The following is a 17337-nucleotide window of genomic DNA, read 5'->3' on the forward strand; positions in this document are numbered from 1 at the left end:
GGTGTTTTAGCCAATTTTGCTTCAACATATATTTCACATTTGTGATTAGGATTGATTTTATGCGCCGGAATTAAACTTTGATTTATTAGTTTGTATAACGATTTGTAATTCACATGTCCTAATCAATTATGCCACAAACATGAAGGCTCAAGCAAGTAAAGAGAATTTATAGTTTTATTCATAATGACTTACTACAGTACAATTGTAAGAACGTTCAACTTGAACATTCCATCACGCATGTATCTTTTCCCTACATACATCTCATTTTTAGACAACACAAATTTATCGGATACAAATACAAGTTTAAAACCATTCTTGCTAAGTAGAGACTCGGATACTAAATTATTTCTTATATCCGGCACATGTAGGACGTTGTTGAGGACAAGTTCTTTCCCGGATGTCATCTTCAAAGTGATTTTGCCTTGTCCTTCAACTTTGGAACTTGCAGAATTTCCTATGTATAGTTGTTCCCCATTCAATTTTTGATAGTTGGAGAACATCCCCTTGTCCGCACACACATGGAGGGTAGTGCCGGTGTCAATCCATCATTCTCTAATATTTTCAATCATGTTGCATTCGGACACTACTGCAAATAAACTCATTTCTTGCAGTCCATCGGATAGAGTGTTATTTGCAACCATGTGGGCTTGAGCATTCTTCTTTGACTTTCGACATTCACTTAAATGATGTCCAGCCTTGTCACAATTGTAACAATTCCCTTTGAACTTCTTAGCCTTCTTGGAATTGTCTCTTTGCAGTGCATAATTAGGAGCCTTTCGTTTCTTATTTGTTGCATTTGGTTCCATTTCAACAAAATTTGCACCATCTTGATCAACCGACCTTCGTTCGATTTTTTGATTGTCCTCTTCAATCCTTAAGCGCACAATCAATTCTTCTAAGTTCATTTCATTGTGTTTGTGCTTGAGGTAATTTTTGAAATCTCTCCACATAGGAGGGAGTTTCTCAATAATGGCAACCACTTGGAATGATTCACTCAATTACATTTTCTCGACGTGGATGTCGTGTAATAAGACTTGAATCTCTTGCACTTGACTAATTACAGTTTTGGAATCCACCATCTTGTAGTCCAAAAATTTGCCAACAATAAACTTCTTTGTTCCGACATCTTCGATCTTGTACTTTGTCTCCAAAGGATCTCATAGTTCTTTGACTGATTTTTTTGAACTATACATCCCATATAGTGTATTATCCAATGCGTTTAGGATATAGTTCCTGCATAGGAAGTCCGAGTGTTTTCATGCATCCAGAGCAATAATCGATTCACGATTATTTTCCCCTTGTTGTACAGCCGGTGCAGTTTCCTTCAGAAATTTAGCCAAATTAAGAGTGGTGAGATAAAACAACATCTTTTGTTGTCACCTCTTGAAATCTACTCCTTCAAATTTTTCCAGCTTTTCCCCATGTGGGATAGTAGTATTATGAAATGGTATGGCCACGGGTCGTTCCACATTATTGGAACCATATTGACTTGACGAAATCCCGATGGTAGTCATTTCTGTTATACAAACAGAAGTTTAAAATAATGATAATATCGGCGGAGGAATAGTACACAAAGCACTATTCAAACAAAGTAATGTTTGTCCACAACCAACCACAAAGACACACAAAATTTGTCTTAAACTTGTTGGAGACGACTTATAAAAAGGGTTATGTAAGGGTTGATTTTTTATATATTTGTTTGACCAATTTTAACCCGCAAGAGCATGATCAAAACACAATTTATATGATTGATAATTTGGACAAATTTTCGGTATAAAGATTACGTAAAACAAGGATTAAGGAGTAGAAATAGAGAATAATCTAAGGCAAGATGTTATCTCTTTCCTTAAGACAAATTGCCCCGCTACGGTGCTCACGGTGAATGACACTTGTCTCCCAAGATACAATGGATTCACAACTTGTGGTAGCAGCACTTCAAACCACTAGAAACCGACGAGCTTTTGACAGAATTTCCCTTCTATAAAGGAAATGTATGAAATGCTATAGAATTAGAAAGAAGAGAATTGCAAGAAAAGAATGAATGCTCAATGGAATTGGTGTATCCAAAATCATATCCATAGGGTTCTAATTATAGATGTAGAAAGGGTGCAAATGAAGTAGTGTATGCTAAAACATGCATCCTTTCAAAAAAGTTGCAACACTTGGCCAAAACCTGCACCTTTCGAAAAGTTGCAACACTTCATTTCTTCCAACTTTGGTCCGCAATTTCTCATTCATCCGGAATTGGTTTCGAGATTCCAAATATACCACGACGATCTACTCGACAAGCAGAATAAGTTGGTCTATTTACTTTTGTAATTTGACCATCAGATCAAATTCGAATTTTTGATCGAAGTTGATACGTAGTCACATCTTTTCATTTTCCATTTTTTTCACACCTTTTCATTTTCCAATTTTTACATACCTTTTCATTTAATATTTGAACCAATTCCTACAGGGCATAGCTAAACAAGTGCAGAAGAATGTGAAGACTTACTTCGTGCACTAATAACAATTGGCAAAGCACTCAAAATTACAGCTATCAAACTCTTAAAGAGTGACCAAAATCACGAAAGAATTTTGAGGTATGATCTAGCCCAAATGGATTTGAGTTACACGGTTTCTAGGGGTCAATTTTTTAACAATTGTCATTAGTCAACAACTCAGTCTTCGATCTATGTTAACATCTCAAAAACATTTTTATATGGATAATGAACATCTATTGGCATCACCTATGGTTGTTTGATAAATTGATGTAAAAAATATCCATTCCTTAGATTTGAAGACGGGGAAAAAGTTCTTCATCCTGAAGTGCTATATCTTAGTACATTTGGAGCATTAACTTATTTTGCAAACTGTACTCGCCCCGACATAAATTTTCTGTAAGCCTCATTGCAAAGTATAGCTCTATACCAACTCAAAGATATTAGAATGGTGTTAAACATATTTTTCATTACATATAGGGTACCATTGATTGGGATTATTTTATTTTTAAAAGTCAGAATTTGCTTTAGTGAAATATACAGATGGAAGTTATCTCTTTATCCCACATAAAACTAAATCACCAACATGATATGTGTTTACATGTTGAGGAACAATTATTTCATAGAGATTTGTGAAGCAATCATTGGCAATAGCATTCTCAAATCACTCTGAAATTACTGCAATCCATGTAGCAAGCCGAGAATGTGTATATTTGAGGAACATGACCCATCATATTCAAGCATCAAGCGGGTTAATTTCAACAAAAGATAGTTCAACAATTTTGTATGAAGACAATATAACTTGTATTACACAACTCAAAGAATGCTCTATCAAAAGTGATGGGATGAAACATATTTTTCCAAAATTCTTTCATATACATACGCTTCAAAAGAATGGCGACATCGATATTTAACAAATTTGCTCAAGTGACAATGTGGCCAATTGATTCGTAAAAGTATTGTCGACATCTACATTGAAAAAATTGGTTCATGAGATTGGATGCGTCGACTCAAAGATTTTTAGTGATCAACATCAGATGTGGTAACTGTATTCTTTTTCTTTCGTTTAGGTTTTATGCAACTGAGTTTTCCTAACAAAATTTTAATGATGCAACATTTATTTATAATACTTCAAAATAACTTACTCTTTTTCATTCGTTTGACATTTTTGTCCCAATGAATTTTTATCAAACAATGTTTTAACGATACAGATATTTTATAATATGTTATCTAAGGGGATGTTTTGTAAATAGTAAGTTTATTAGTGAATAACAATTGTATCACTGTAGCCCTAGAAATTATTATCATTGTATCCCTAATTCTCCCTAAAAACATAGGGTTTTGGTTCTTAATAAAACATAGACAAACCTATCGACTTTTATTCTCTCTTTTCATAACAGATTTGAGTTTTTCATATTTGTTACAATAACAATTATGGTACCAACAAAAAATGATAACAAAATATAATAATCTTGTTAGCATTAGAAAGAGAAATCCCAATTTCTTATTCTTTTTCTCCATTGTGGATTATCATTCGAGGTTAGATAATTCGATAATTGTGGTGTGAAAATATCATGGTAGATCAAGATTCACTAGGAAAAGCAGAGTTCGTGATCAAATTCTCAAGGAGTTTGAAGAATTGGCTAAAGGTGAAATTCTAATTATGATTTTTATCTAAATACAAAGACGGTTTTTGAAGGGAATTGAAAAATATTTTAAATTTCTCTGTGCATATAAGTAAATTTCAAACACCTACACGTGGGTAAAAGCATAACAATTAGTTTTTTTCCCCCCTTGAAATAGTAAACTTTGAGATTGTATGTTTTAACTTGTCGTAGAGGCCTCTTGCCGAGGCTTGCACTTTCTAAGTGGAGAAGCTTTTTATTCACCATGGAGACGAGATTATGATGTGGCGAAGGTGACAAAATTAAATGTATTGACACAATTGAAAAGTTTAGCAAATAAGTTGGAGAAACACAATGAAGAGTTATTAATTTGTATACATCAAATTTGCTCTGAAAAGTTATGAAAGGAATTTTGACCCAATGATTCATATAGTAGAAAATAACTTCCCAATGTGAATCCCGTATTTAGATACCAACTTTTATTATACCACCAATAAATAGTTGTCGACCTAAGTTACACCTTCTTAATTACTAATATTCTTTCCTTCCATCCCACATCATTCTAAACCCAAAAATCGATATATTTCTTCTGATTTCAAGTTTGAGTTTGGCCAAAAGGTAAGATTTTTATGTTACGTTGTGGAGTTTAATTATTTTAATTTAAGAATTAGTTATGAATTAGTTGTAAAATTATATTATGGAATTTGAGTCCTTGTATAATTCAATTTTGTCCTAATTTATCTTATGAATAGGGAGCTATCTCTATTTTTCATTATATTATCATCGTCAGAAAGAGTTAGAGAAGATGGGAGTACAGTTTTTTCTTCAAAAATATTTTTTCTTCTTCAAATTAATTGTTGTCTATGAAATTGAATTAGTATTTATAATTCTGAACATTTCATTCATCATGCTACATATTGCGATGCTAGACAAGATCAGACAACACAATCAAATAAGATTTTAACTTCTTCCATCATTGATATTTTTTTCTCAAGTTTGAAGGGAACATGGCCTATGTCTACAGCTACAGCTGTGGCCACAACCATTACATATCCAACCATGTTATTTTTCAATTGAATTCAAAAGATTATATATTTTAATTTTGATTTGCAGTCAAATTCTATAGTTTTGAATGTATTTCCCAGACTAGAAAGGAAAATTTTTCTTGAGCCGATACTCAGATTCCAAGCAGCATGTTTTGCACAACGGCACAAGAACGTATTACACTACAACATGAAATTGTGATTTTCTCGTCTAGCTTATAACTAATTTACTTGTCTGTTTCTACCTATAGCCTCAAAATGATTGAAGGAGATCTCTCTTCTTCACCGATTATCTTCATCAGTTCCCATGTCGATTTGAAAAATGATTTTCTTCTGGGGGACTTACGCTGCCTTCTCTTCGTCCCATTCATCCTCCCAACTTTCATCCCAACCTTCTGCTGTCTCTACATTTAAGGAAAAACTGGATTCTTGATTCCCCATTTCAAGTTCCTGATATGGAACTCCATCAAGATGTCGTTTTCTTTTTACCAACTTGAAGCAGGTCCACGTACCTCCGATAAACAAAACTATCACAAAGAGCATATATGTCCCATTGACTGGTGTCAAATATGTGGTATGATGAGTTTGTGGTAATGAAGCCCCTAACTGTATTGTGCAAACCCCATTCCCAGCATTTACTGAAATTGAGGAAATTCCCTGCATATTTGACGTTATATTTACCTGGTACAGCACGAGGTAGCAAAAGTGATCATAAAAATAATTCTGAATTGGAAGAGAAAAGAAAAGAAACTAAATTTTCCCCAAACATTGCACTTCCTTCGTGACATTTCACATATTTAACACGAATAACCTATGAAACAACGATATAACTATACCTTCTCGACTTTGTGTGCAGGAATTACAATGTTCTCCAGGGTTTCATTTGCAGGACGAACAGTGATATTTAAATTGAGAGAGCTCTCACCATCATTCAAGACAAGCAAAAATGATTCTTGGAATCCTGAAAGGAAAACAGCTATTTTGAAAACTCAACCTCCTACAACGAAAAGGTTGTTGGAATATTTTTTTTGCATGAACCTCGATCATTTTCTTTTAATTTCCTGACTTCAAGTTTCAATATATTTATATCATTTATAGCTTCTTTTATTTCATTCTTAATTTCTTGTACATCATTTATTAATGTTCTTATTAGATGTTTTAATTCTTCCATATGTTCACTGATTGACATTTTATGTATTTTTTGATTGACAATAATAGAATACTATACACTCAGCATTTTTAAATTCTTTTATCATTTTATCATATTTTTGTTTTATTACTTCAAGATTTGTTATCTCTTTTAATTTTTCATAATACCTTGCTTTTTCTTTATACCTTTCTTGTTTTAATTTTAATATTTGCTTTTCTTGAGTTTTAGTTATTTCTCCAGGTATTAATAATTCATCTAAAATTTTATTATTTATTAATCTTATTCTTTCTAACTTTCTATCTAAAATATTTTTAGTTTTTTCCATTATTTTTTCTAACTTCCTATCTAAAATATTTTTAGTTTTTTCCATTATATTTTATGATGATTCATATATTTCTCTATGATACAACTCATTTTCAAATATTTCGCAAATTATTTCATATGTACGTCTATCTTTAATAAATCCTACAATTAATTTATGTAATATTTGTTCCTTTATTTCTCTAGGTAAATTCCTAGTTATATATAATGTTATTATTTTTAGTTTATTAGGGATAGGGTTGTAAAATATATAACATCCTTTTTCTTCAATACATTGATAATAATTATTTATTTTTAAGATTTCCATGATCTCTATGGCTCTGATACCAACTCTATGGGTGCTACTATGAGCGAACAAAAAGGATGTTTGGGAATTTATAATATCAATATCTGTTATCATATCTATGTCTGTTCTAAAAGGTATTTCACATTTTGAGATACTTTTCTTTCTTTTTTCCAATTTATCTATTATATCTTGTATATCTTTTATGATTATTGACCTTACAATTCCTTTAGCGAAATTTTCTAATAAGTTTTCTTTAAAACATTTTAATATTTCTTGTGATGCATATAATTGTTCTTGATATCCTATCTTATCAATTTCTTTTTCAAATTTAATTTCTTTTTTATTTTTAACAACCTTTTTTATATTATATGGTCCTCTCTTATATTTGGGCTTTTCCATTTTATAATTATTCATTAATAATTTTTTCGAATTTTTAGAAAAATTATTTGTTAGATTTTTTAAGGACTAAAAAAAAAAAACTTTTTATTATATAAAGGGTTGGTTGTTAAATTTTTCCAAGGATATTTTGGATAGTTTCAAATTTCTAGAAAAGTCAAAGGTCATTTTGGAAAAGGTTATATACTATTTGGGTCATTTTCATGTATATCCCAGTAAACTTTCACTTATGAATGATTTTTTCAATATAATTAATTTTAAATAAAATCATCCAATAAGAAAGGTCTAAACAATATTAATTGTTATTGTATTTAACTGTTGAATAATAAGAAAACATTAATACTATTTAATTGAAAGTTAAAGTTAAAATCTGAGTGAAAAAAATGAGCAAATACTGTGAATATAATACAAATGATTATAGAAATATTAACTATTCAGATAAATTAATCCAGTTACTCTCAACCTCGTACACCGTTTCGAGATACTTTCTTATATATTGTAATAAGGTAAACCAAATGATTATTTTTTAACCTCGTCTAATATTTATTGACCAAAATACATATATCATATATGTGTGGATATATTGTGTATTAAGAACAAAAATTGCGGATATGGTCGAACGGTAAAATTTCTCTTTGTCAAGGAGAAGATGCGGGTTCGATGATAATAGAGGGCCTCTTTACCATTCTGTATAAATGGATTATTCTATTTGTACAAATATGGTAGAGGGGCATATTCAATTCTCGTTTATCTATTAGTTTTCACTTATTCTCTTCAACGCGGGGTAGAACAGTTTGGTAGCTTGCAAGGCTCAAATTGAGGTCATGGGTTCAAATCCTGTCTCACAATATTTATTTTTATCAAAAGGGGGTTTGACTCTGTTAACTAGTAATTAATTTCCCAAAAAGGGGGTGGTAGGAAAGGAAAAACATCAAGGGATTTGTAAGTAAACAAAGTAATTACGCAGGTTAAACATCTTGATCGATTTCATTGATAATTTCAATAACAACTAATAAATATTCGAAAAAGATTACGAAAACTCAAATTGTTGTTGTAAAAATTTAAAAGTCCATATTACAAATACATTGAAGCTATATCAATCTTTTATTTTAAGTTGTTAAATGAAGTAGAAACGCATTAAAATCTAACTCATCTTTAGAAATTAACTGATTCAACATCAACCTAACTTGCTACCTTTATATATTGCATCAACTGAGCTATTGGTGGCAATTTTGATTAATCAATTTATAATCCCGAATGCTTGATTTTCTCGGCCATGTTTCGTAAAAATAAATATAATAATTTTCACTAAAAACCACGGAGTTGAGAAAAAAAAAATCTATTTAGTCGGGCTTCTATCCCCCACTAATCAATCAAAAGTGCTATGTGTATAGAAATTCTCTGTTAGAATTTTCACAAAATGCACACGGCAGCATTCAGTTAAAGAATGACAAAAAATAAAAATAAAAATCAATAATATGCTGCCACATCAACCTCTGGTGAATTTTGACACTTCTGCTTATACAAGACGCTTGTATTGTTCTCCCACAACCCCATTTTCACGATTTAAGCTACTCCCATTTCACTCGTCACTACTACAAAAATCCATGGACTGATCCCATCATCTCTATCCCGGAAGAACTACGAGATCACCTCAAGGATGCCTTTAGAATATAGGGTCACAGACCGACCATATATAGATACAAATGATCCAATGGGAGCAAGAATTTCCAAGAATGGACCCCATTTTCACGATTTAAACTGCTCCCATTTCACTCGTCGCTACTACAAAAATCCATGGATTAATCCCATCATCTCTACCCCGAAAGAACTACGAGATCACCCCAAGGATGCCTTTAGAATCTAGGGTCACAGGCCGACCATGTATAGATACAAATGATCCAATAGGAGCAAGAATTTCCAAGAATGGTCCAATGGAAGTAAGAATTTCTAGGAACATGTGTATAGAAAAATTGCTAATCAATTGAAGTCCCAGTAGAAGTTTACTGACCTGGCTAATATCAACTTATTTATCCAAGTTCATTAACATAGAGAACATAATATAATGAATTTATTTATGTCCATACAGTAAACTTTTGCCATTATATACTCAAACTAAACTTACTTCAAGACTGAAAAACAAAAGTACAAACATACCACACCATCTTCTACAAGACCCTCACTGACCTCAAAAGCCCGCACTAGCTACCTAAATGCGCAGAACCCTTTTCGTTGACCCTGGCGGCCGCCGCCACCGACGCTGCAACTCCACCAGGATGCGCAGTTAAACTAGGATCATTCCGAAGCTCTGCACTCAAAATCCCTTCTGCATCTTCCCTCGTTGCAGCCTTATCCGCCGGCAGATTTTGCTTCGCTCCCTACACACACATCAAGATAGTCTAAGAAAACGTCTTTTAAACATCCTTTTTTCATTATCTTTCTTCATTTCTTATTACATACCGTTAAAACATCTTTGAGTTTGATTTTGCCTTTATCCCCAATCAATCCATCATTGTAAGCTGCGGCAGATTGGGCAGTGGCCGCGATGCCTCCCGGAGTTATGATGTTAGAACCCGTTGCTCTACATTCTGCCGCCTGTATTGCGGCGGCATCGCCGTGATCCACCGGTTTATCCCCCGCAGTTTGTGCTGAGGCTTCGAGGGCATCTCCTATGGTTATTACGGACTGGACTTCTCTTGATGTTGCCATTTGTACTAGTGGCGTAGATTGAACATATTGTCCGACAACCTATTATTACAGATAACTATTAGCACGTTCTGAAAATCACATTCGGCAAAAGTAAGTTCAAGTAATTTTTTAGTAACTACCTGTCCGGCGACTGATTCAGTGATTATACGAGTTCCAGGAAGATCAGTTTCTGTAACAGCGACACCTTCCTGTCCGGCGATGTCGGTGACATCGCGGTGGTCAACAATACCAGCCCTTTGATTACAGGCGGCAGCAGAGTGCATGACGGCGGCCGTAACACCCTTCTGGGTCTGACCGAATACGGTAGTTTCAGCAGACTGCATCATGGTGGCATCTTCAGGCGCAACTGGCTTGCTTGCTAGCTCGCCGGAAACTTGAAAAACGTCTCCATATTTGAGAGGTTCTTGCTCCGCCGCCTGAGGCCTTCTTGGTTGTTCTTGACTCATTTTTGCAGGCTAGATAGCCCGTTTTCGTTGACAGATTATTCGAATTATTCGTGAGAAATAAATGCAAAACAATGTGTATATGTATAGGTGACTGATAAATGAGGTGATGACACAGCGGTAATTTTTAGGACACGTGGCATTTGGAGAGTTACATCAGCTGGAAATGAGATACGCATGGCAGATTTGGAGGTTAAGTGTATTCTGATGGGGTGTTGGGAGACAAAGGTGAGGCGACACCCACTTGAACAATGATAGATGCCACGATTCAATTGTTGTATTTTAGAGATAAAATTCTTGATCTGATTTTTGATGATTGGTTAATTTTATGTTTTGGTTATGTTATTCGATTATATGTTACAAATGTTATTTAAATAGACTCAGAAGAATATAAGAGCTTAGCTTAATACAATTAATTTAACCATTCATTCTATATATATTATTGTGCAACTCTTGTTGTGTAATAAAACCTAGAGAAAAGTATACAAGTTAGTCTCTTATTGAGAATCAAGATCTCATATTTATAAGATATATTTAGAAAATAGAGATACAAAATCGTTTACAACACAACATGAGACTAGTTAAAATTGACAAAAATTTGATGAAAAAATTACCAAACGAAGAGAAAATGAGTACATTTAATTATGAAAGGAAATAGTGATCAAACAATGTCTAGTTAAAACCTTATCAGTAAAATTCAATGAGAGAAAATACTATCGCTTAGCAAATATTGACTAACATAAGCATCTGAAGAAATATGTTGTCGATAATTTGATTGGAGAACTACACGAGCCTCATGTTAAAGAATTTCCATGAGCATGAAAGGCACAATTGGTTCTTTATGATCATCATTTAGTGAATCTAAAATCTTTATGATACTTTCTAGGATACGATTAGAGGTTATATTTTTCGAAAAATTCACTCACACTACTATCAGTAGCATACTCCATCGTGTAATAAGTAATAATAGTTAAAATTTAGTAACTTAAATTAGCAAATCTTAAACATAAAGACATTTAAGTTGAGCCCGTGAGATGAAGTTTCTCAATGAGGAACTCTCTTTAAAAAAAAAAAAAAAAGTTGAACCCCAACCTTGAGGGCCCCACCGCCCCGTCCCTAAAACTTTGTGAGGGAAGCAAATCGCGGGATGTACTCCAACAGTCTCTTCATTAAGAAATCTTGAGGTTTTGACCCTAGGGCAAATGTTAGTTACTACCGATATTGGATTAGCACGTATTGAAGAGTTTGACTGTCAATGAGGAACTTTCTTCACTGGCTATGAGGATACGAGAGATTGAATATTCACTGACCCTTAGTTGAAACAACGAATTCAACTTGTTTTCCTAATGATTTAGCCCAAGTTTGGTCTCATTAAAATTATAATTTATTTTCCTTTTTTTTTATCAACCATACATTTTCCAATAAAATTCAAAAAAATTCTTCCTTTATTAACAACGTATTCTTTAAGAAAGCACTACTGCAAAAATTAAAATAGCAAATAATGGGGGCCAAACAAGAACTTAATTTTATCAACAACCACAACTCTGCAAGGGATTTAACCCCTATTTGTTTTTGCTAGAAAATCAAATTTTTAGTAGATTTTAATAAAAAAAAAATAAGAATAAACTATAAAATAATAAAGTTAATAAAAATGATGAATTTCATTAAATGTCTCATTAAAATTTAAAACTAATTATTGTTTTCAACTATTGTAATAAAGCCAAGAGGGACATGGTCACTGTTCTTATGGCCAGAATGCTTTACCCTATTTTCTCTGGTGATCCCAAATTTTCGCTCCCTCCCTTCTGCTCAAAACTCACATCCACATTCTGCAACACAGTCTTCTCTCTCTGCTTTGATTTCGAGAGAGACAGAGGTGAGAGATTCTCATATTGCACTGCATTAATGGAATCTCTCAACGGAGCAGTCGAACCAGTACCCTCTTGTAGTCTGGAAAAACAAGGGCGTTTTTCGCCACTACAAGAAAGAATTTCAAAGTTATTGTCTCAATGGACTGCACTTCAGATGGCTGTCCAGAATGAGTGGGGAGGCTGCGATTCATTGGAGAAATCAGAGCAACTTGCCTATGACGTACTCTCGTGGCTCTTCCAATCTAAAGGTAAAATTCCATTTCCCCGATTTCGTGATACTTTTCAGATTTTCTCGATTATATATTATTTGAAGAAGTATGAGCATCCTCTTTGTAATTCATATAGCAGAAAATTAAGAGTTGTGCTTGCCGTTCAACAAGACACACAACCCCTCACATGAATCATGGGGCCCTCCCATGTGAGGAGGCCGTAAGAATGTACAGCTCTTAACAACCCGAAAATTAATAATATGTACTTTCTCATGAGTTTATATGTTTATTTAGTAGAGATTTTGTTAATTGATTTTTTGACTGTTAGAGATGAGTCCTTCTTGTAGGAGAAGAATTCAAAAATAACGGTTAAAATAATGAAATAACTGTCAAAAAAATTGATTTTAATTGAATTTTAAGCTGTACCAAACATCCACTGTGTATCTCCTAGCAGATGCACTGAAACCGCTAGGATTCTAGCGTTTCTAACTTCATAGGAATAACGTTTTTACATATCATGCATGTCACATTTCGCTCTCCATTTCCGTGCAACCTATAATATTTCCTTTTTCGTTTTATTCTTTTTAGAATAAAGCTTCTTTGCCATAAAAGTTTGACATGTTTATTAACATACACTAACATGCGATGGGACTTCTACTAGACCTGCTTGAATAAAAAAAAAAAAGCCTAAAAAGTGCACCTACCCCCTTCCATTGAGAGTGTCAGGGAGGGTGTTCCTGACAACATAGCTTAGTCTTTCTTTTTATAGTTTCTAAAGTGGTTTTAGAGCCAAAACGTATATAATAGTAGTTCAGGTCCTCATTCATATTGTAATTATATCCAGGAACCCTCTACATTTTTATTTTAGTTTTAGTGATTCCTCAAATGTTTATGTTTGAACTATGAAGATGTTGGGAATTTCTTAAACATGCACAGCGGAATTTAACAAATTTCAATTTTCATTCAGAATTCAGCTTTGTATTTAGATAAAAACTGTGATAAGAAATGTACCTTTCTTTTTAATTTGCAAACTCCTTCGCGTTATTCCTTTCCAGCAGCTTGAATCTGCCTCCCACGGCTGTCCAATTGTCTAGCCTCCAATGAAATCCACACAGAGAATAGACTGCAACTGCTAGGGTTTTTCTCTTGTATCAGCAAGAATAATAAAAACCTTATGGACCTCAAACCCTAGCTATGTATATATATAAACCCAAACAGACCCGGCCCGATCCGGTCCAATATTTAATTAATCCAATTAATTATATCCGGTCCGTGAATTAATTAATCCAATTAATTAATTCGGGAATATAAATAACAAATCCAATTAATTAATTCGGGAATATAAATAACAAATCCAATTAATTAATTTATCCAACGATTGTTAGATTAACCAATTAGTAATTTGCAATCTTCCAATTCTCTTTTGTGTGCGACCCATTAGGTTCCCGACCACAATGCCTAACGTCGTGAAATATTATTTTGATCTAATCAAAATTGATAAATTAAAACACCCTTTTAATTTATCGTCAATTCACACTCACCGTCCCTAATTGACATCTAGCAATGTGTCAGGGCAATACATGTGACGGGAAATGCCACGTGGTATGACAAAACCAAATTCGTTCGTTTGCTGTGAAACTATTATCCCTTTGTCAATATGATCCGATCAATTACGAGATATGGAATTGTGTCAATCTCGATCATCGATCATATCTTTCACTCCACTATTAAGTCAATATAAATCGAAAACTCCTTTTCGACTTATGAGTACACCTTGGCCAAGAATTTCATTATCGACTTATTGAATGAAACGCAGATTATAATCTCCTACTATCTAAGAGTGACGAATCCTTTATTGATCAATCACAACCTTCATACGATTCTTGACGTACTCGAACGATGTTGTATTAACGGCCCTTTTCAGAGCAACATCCAACACCGCCAAAGTATGACTGTCCTCATATAAGGTACCATGACGATCTCAAGTCAAAGGACCAATTTCACTACCGAACGTTAGAGATTAACCACTGGCACTCAGATAGTTATCCATGTGGAATCTCTTAGCGGGTCTCCAATGTTTTGTTCTATAACAAAACATCCACGTGTTCATTTAAGTGTCAACACACTTTAGCTCGTGAGATCAGCTACTTACTTCACAAGTAAGAAATGCCACACGTGATGGTCTAACTATATTAACGATATCCGTATCTCGTTATTACTTACGACCATGGTTTATTCAAGATCCAATTATATGCAATTTGTATCTCATAATCACAACTCCCTGTGATTAACAGATTACCTAAAAATTGGATTTTCGGATTCTATTATTTAATATTATTTATCACAAAGTTAATTTAAATAAATAATAAATCTCGCCAAAATCAAATGCATTAAACATATTAAAAGCGTTTACAACCTAAATCAATTGGATCTAGGGCATAACACTTACAGAAGATATGCATATGATTTATCTAGCAGCATCATTTACTCTTGAAGCGTGCGTATACTGGAATAGAGTGGCAAAAAGAGACTCACATATATAGCTGATCCTAAATTTATTGAGAACAACAAGATTAGTTTGTTGTCTAAGTATATATATTATTTTTTCAGTAAATGGAAAAATCAAGAACAAAATTTAATATATGTTATTTTATTAGCAGAATTACTTCGAGTAGAAGATTTAGAGAATTTGCTGCATGAGAGATTGCTGCTTTCTTTCAACACAGAAATTGAGGATGGCAGCATTGAGGAGGTCCTTTATTTTCTTATGGCTTATGCTTTGCTCCTCCTTGTTGAGTCTGCTTATTATTAATTATAATTTTTCCCCTTCATGTATAAGAAGGTTGCTGAACAGTTGATGATTATTGGCGAAGATCATTTGCATGGAAATCTTGTTTCTTTTCAATTAAATGAAAATCATCAAAAAGTTGGAAACAGTGGACAGCAAACTACGGTATAATCCCTTATCCGGCTTTGATGAAAAAATTAACTCGACTTGTACTTGAGCAGGCAAATTGAAGATATAAGTATAAATTATTAAATTTGTGTCGAAACCGTGCTTAGGAGATGACATGTTCATTTTTCATATTCTCTTTTAGACTAATGGCTTCAGGCAAAAGTGAGAATAGAAGACAGAAGGCATATGGGGCACACTAGTTGCAATGCTTACCTGCAAAACATCAGATGAACTGTACTCAAAGAAACACGGATGATGGTTTCAACTGAAACTCACCTACTTAGATTACAAAAAAGGTCATTACCTTTTTACTATCTAGTTTCGTCCAGTACTTTGACATGTATACTAAACACGTTCAAAAGCTGTATTGTTTAGAGAAAAATTATTTTCATTCTCCATTTTTTTTTTACTTTATTTCATTCTCTTAATTATACATATGTGTAGGTTTTTTCAAGGACATGACGAATGGACTCTTTCATCTATGCAGTGAACCTGCAGAATCTGGGATTTCCATTCTTGACTCTTAAGAGTATAATTTTTGGAGGGAAATATATTTGTTTCTTTTTCTTTCTCCTTTCTTTATCAGTCATGAAGCTCAAGAGCTCTTTTTTATTCTGTACTAAAACTCTTTGTCCTAAATAAAGAAACTATGTTTGATGTTTTGTTCTTGTCAAACTGTTGGACAATTTGTTGTCAAACGACCTTCTTAGGCAGTGATGTTAATTCGGTTTAATTCCCAGTCCGCTTTAGCAAATGACTGAACGAAATTTTAGCACCACAATCAAGACGATTTGACCCAAAGGTTAATTGGGCCATTTGAAGTAACATAAATATTTTAGTGTTGTTCATGACTCAACTCACTTGGATGGCCAAAATAAGAAATGTTAACTTGGCAGCCCATTTGTCTATTGTTTGGGCTTTACTTGACCCATTAGCTACCCTATTGTAACTTACCTATCTTGGCCTCATTAGGTGAATATATCAGGTCTCATATTCTTTTGCCGAGACCGAACCATTCACCTCCTTTGTGTGAGAAAATTGGAGTTTTCTTCTCTGCCTCTCTTGCCCGTCTTTGTCTCTTTTCACTCTTACCTTTGTGGTGATTGTCATTGAGTTATTACCCATCTTTGTGGTCTCCTAAGTGTGTGGTCTCTTGCCAACCGTAAGTGGAAAGGCTTGGCATTGTCTTGAGTCGATTGGTTTTGATTGTGATGAATTGGCAGAATAAACTGAGCCTAACAAACAGTCATTACATCCTTCACACAAACTATATTAAAGTCAAGCTATTGTAAGTCATATAGATAAGGCAAAGAAGGCTAATTCCACTTGTAGAGAGTTGTAGTAGGAGAAATGATTTTAAGCAAGAGGCCAAGTCCAACAAGCTAGAAGTTGGATGATGACAGAGAGGGTTTTTCACCGCAACTACTATATTAACGACTCAATTTTAACCACACAGATTCACATTTTTATTAACTTTTCAATCACATTCATCAATCTTTTTATCAAACTTTGCTAAAACTTTCATAAAAAAGATTTGTCAAACAACATCTGAATTAAAGGCCTCCAGTTTTATTTCTTGTTACACTTGTATCTCCAGCCTTTTGTATCACATTCTAATTATCCATCTTACACTTATTGGTGAATATTATCTCCAAAAGTTTTATTAGCATGTTTTAAATAAATGACAAATATTTGGTAGCACTTTTATATTTATTAGTATTATTTTGCTTATTTAAAATTATGATATTACCAATAAGTCTTTTTACTCAACCTTATCATAATTTTTGGATGGAAACGATCATCAGTGGCATGATATGTTAAATTAATTGAATGGCGAGGACAAAA

The 17337-nt window shown here is 33.5% G+C and overlaps 2 protein-coding genes and 1 long non-coding RNA gene across 7 annotated transcripts; 1 reads left to right on the plus strand and 2 right to left on the minus strand.

Moving 5' to 3' along the window:
• Positions 1-5160: 5160 nt before the first annotated feature.
• On the minus strand, positions 5161-6190 carry LOC111388866. The gene is made up of 2 exons (XR_002701647.1): positions 5988-6190; positions 5161-5832 (listed from the first exon to the last, which is right to left on the minus strand). It is a non-coding gene; the product is annotated as an uncharacterized LOC111388866 (long non-coding RNA).
• Positions 6191-9323: 3133 nt separating this feature from the next.
• LOC111388785 (late embryogenesis abundant protein D-34-like) lies at positions 9324-10649 on the minus strand. The gene is made up of 3 exons (XM_023013623.1): positions 10133-10649; positions 9765-10052; positions 9324-9682 (listed from the first exon to the last, which is right to left on the minus strand). The coding sequence occupies exons 1-3, from the start codon at positions 10457-10459 to the stop codon at positions 9506-9508; spliced, it is 792 nt and encodes a 263-aa protein (XP_022869391.1). The 5' UTR covers positions 10460-10649; the 3' UTR covers positions 9324-9505.
• A 1533-nt stretch (positions 10650-12182) lies between these two features.
• On the plus strand, positions 12183-16154 carry LOC111388921 (pre-rRNA-processing protein TSR2 homolog). Of its 5 annotated transcripts, none has more exons than XM_023013906.1 (5): positions 12183-12575; positions 15197-15288; positions 15379-15489; positions 15635-15788; positions 15937-16154. In XM_023013906.1, exons 1-4 carry the CDS (start codon positions 12188-12190, stop codon positions 15656-15658), a joined length of 615 nt encoding a protein of 204 aa, XP_022869674.1. In that variant the 5' UTR covers positions 12183-12187; the 3' UTR covers positions 15659-15788; positions 15937-16154. The 5 variants fall into 5 exon arrangements, with proteins under 5 accessions (XP_022869674.1, XP_022869731.1, XP_022869551.1 ...); XM_023013963.1 differs by having other exon boundaries at positions 15980-16154; XM_023013783.1 differs by having other exon boundaries at positions 15649-15788.
• The last annotated feature ends 1183 nt before the right edge of the window (positions 16155-17337 follow it).

The sequence above is a fragment of the Olea europaea genome, chromosome 1 (assembly GCF_002742605.1).
Source record: "Olea europaea var. sylvestris chromosome 1, O_europaea_v1, whole genome shotgun sequence".
NCBI lineage: Eukaryota > Viridiplantae > Streptophyta > Magnoliopsida > Lamiales > Oleaceae > Olea > Olea europaea.

What these genes read in the sequence shown, in the direction of transcription:
- LOC111388785 (XM_023013623.1), bottom strand. Translation starts at nt 10,459, where the DNA reads ATGAGTCAAGAACAACCAAGAAGGCCTCAGGCGGCGGAGCAAGAACCT. An exon ending in CTGAATCAGTCGCCGGACAG is followed by an intron (nt 10,053 to 10,132) that starts GTAGTTACTAAA and finishes CTGTAATAATAG; the next exon opens with GTTGTCGGACAATATGTTCA. An exon ending in AACTCAAAGATGTTTTAACG is followed by an intron (nt 9,683 to 9,764) that starts GTATGTAATAAG and finishes ATGTGTGTGTAG; the next exon opens with GGAGCGAAGCAAAATCTGCC.
- LOC111388921 (XM_023013783.1), top strand. Translation starts at nt 12,188, where the DNA reads ATGGTCACTGTTCTTATGGCCAGAATGCTTTACCCTATTTTCTCTGGT. An exon ending in GTGGCTCTTCCAATCTAAAG is followed by an intron (nt 12,576 to 15,196) that starts GTAAAATTCCAT and finishes TTTTATTAGCAG; the next exon opens with AATTACTTCGAGTAGAAGAT. An exon ending in AGGATGGCAGCATTGAGGAG is followed by an intron (nt 15,289 to 15,378) that starts GTCCTTTATTTT and finishes ATGTATAAGAAG; the next exon opens with GTTGCTGAACAGTTGATGAT.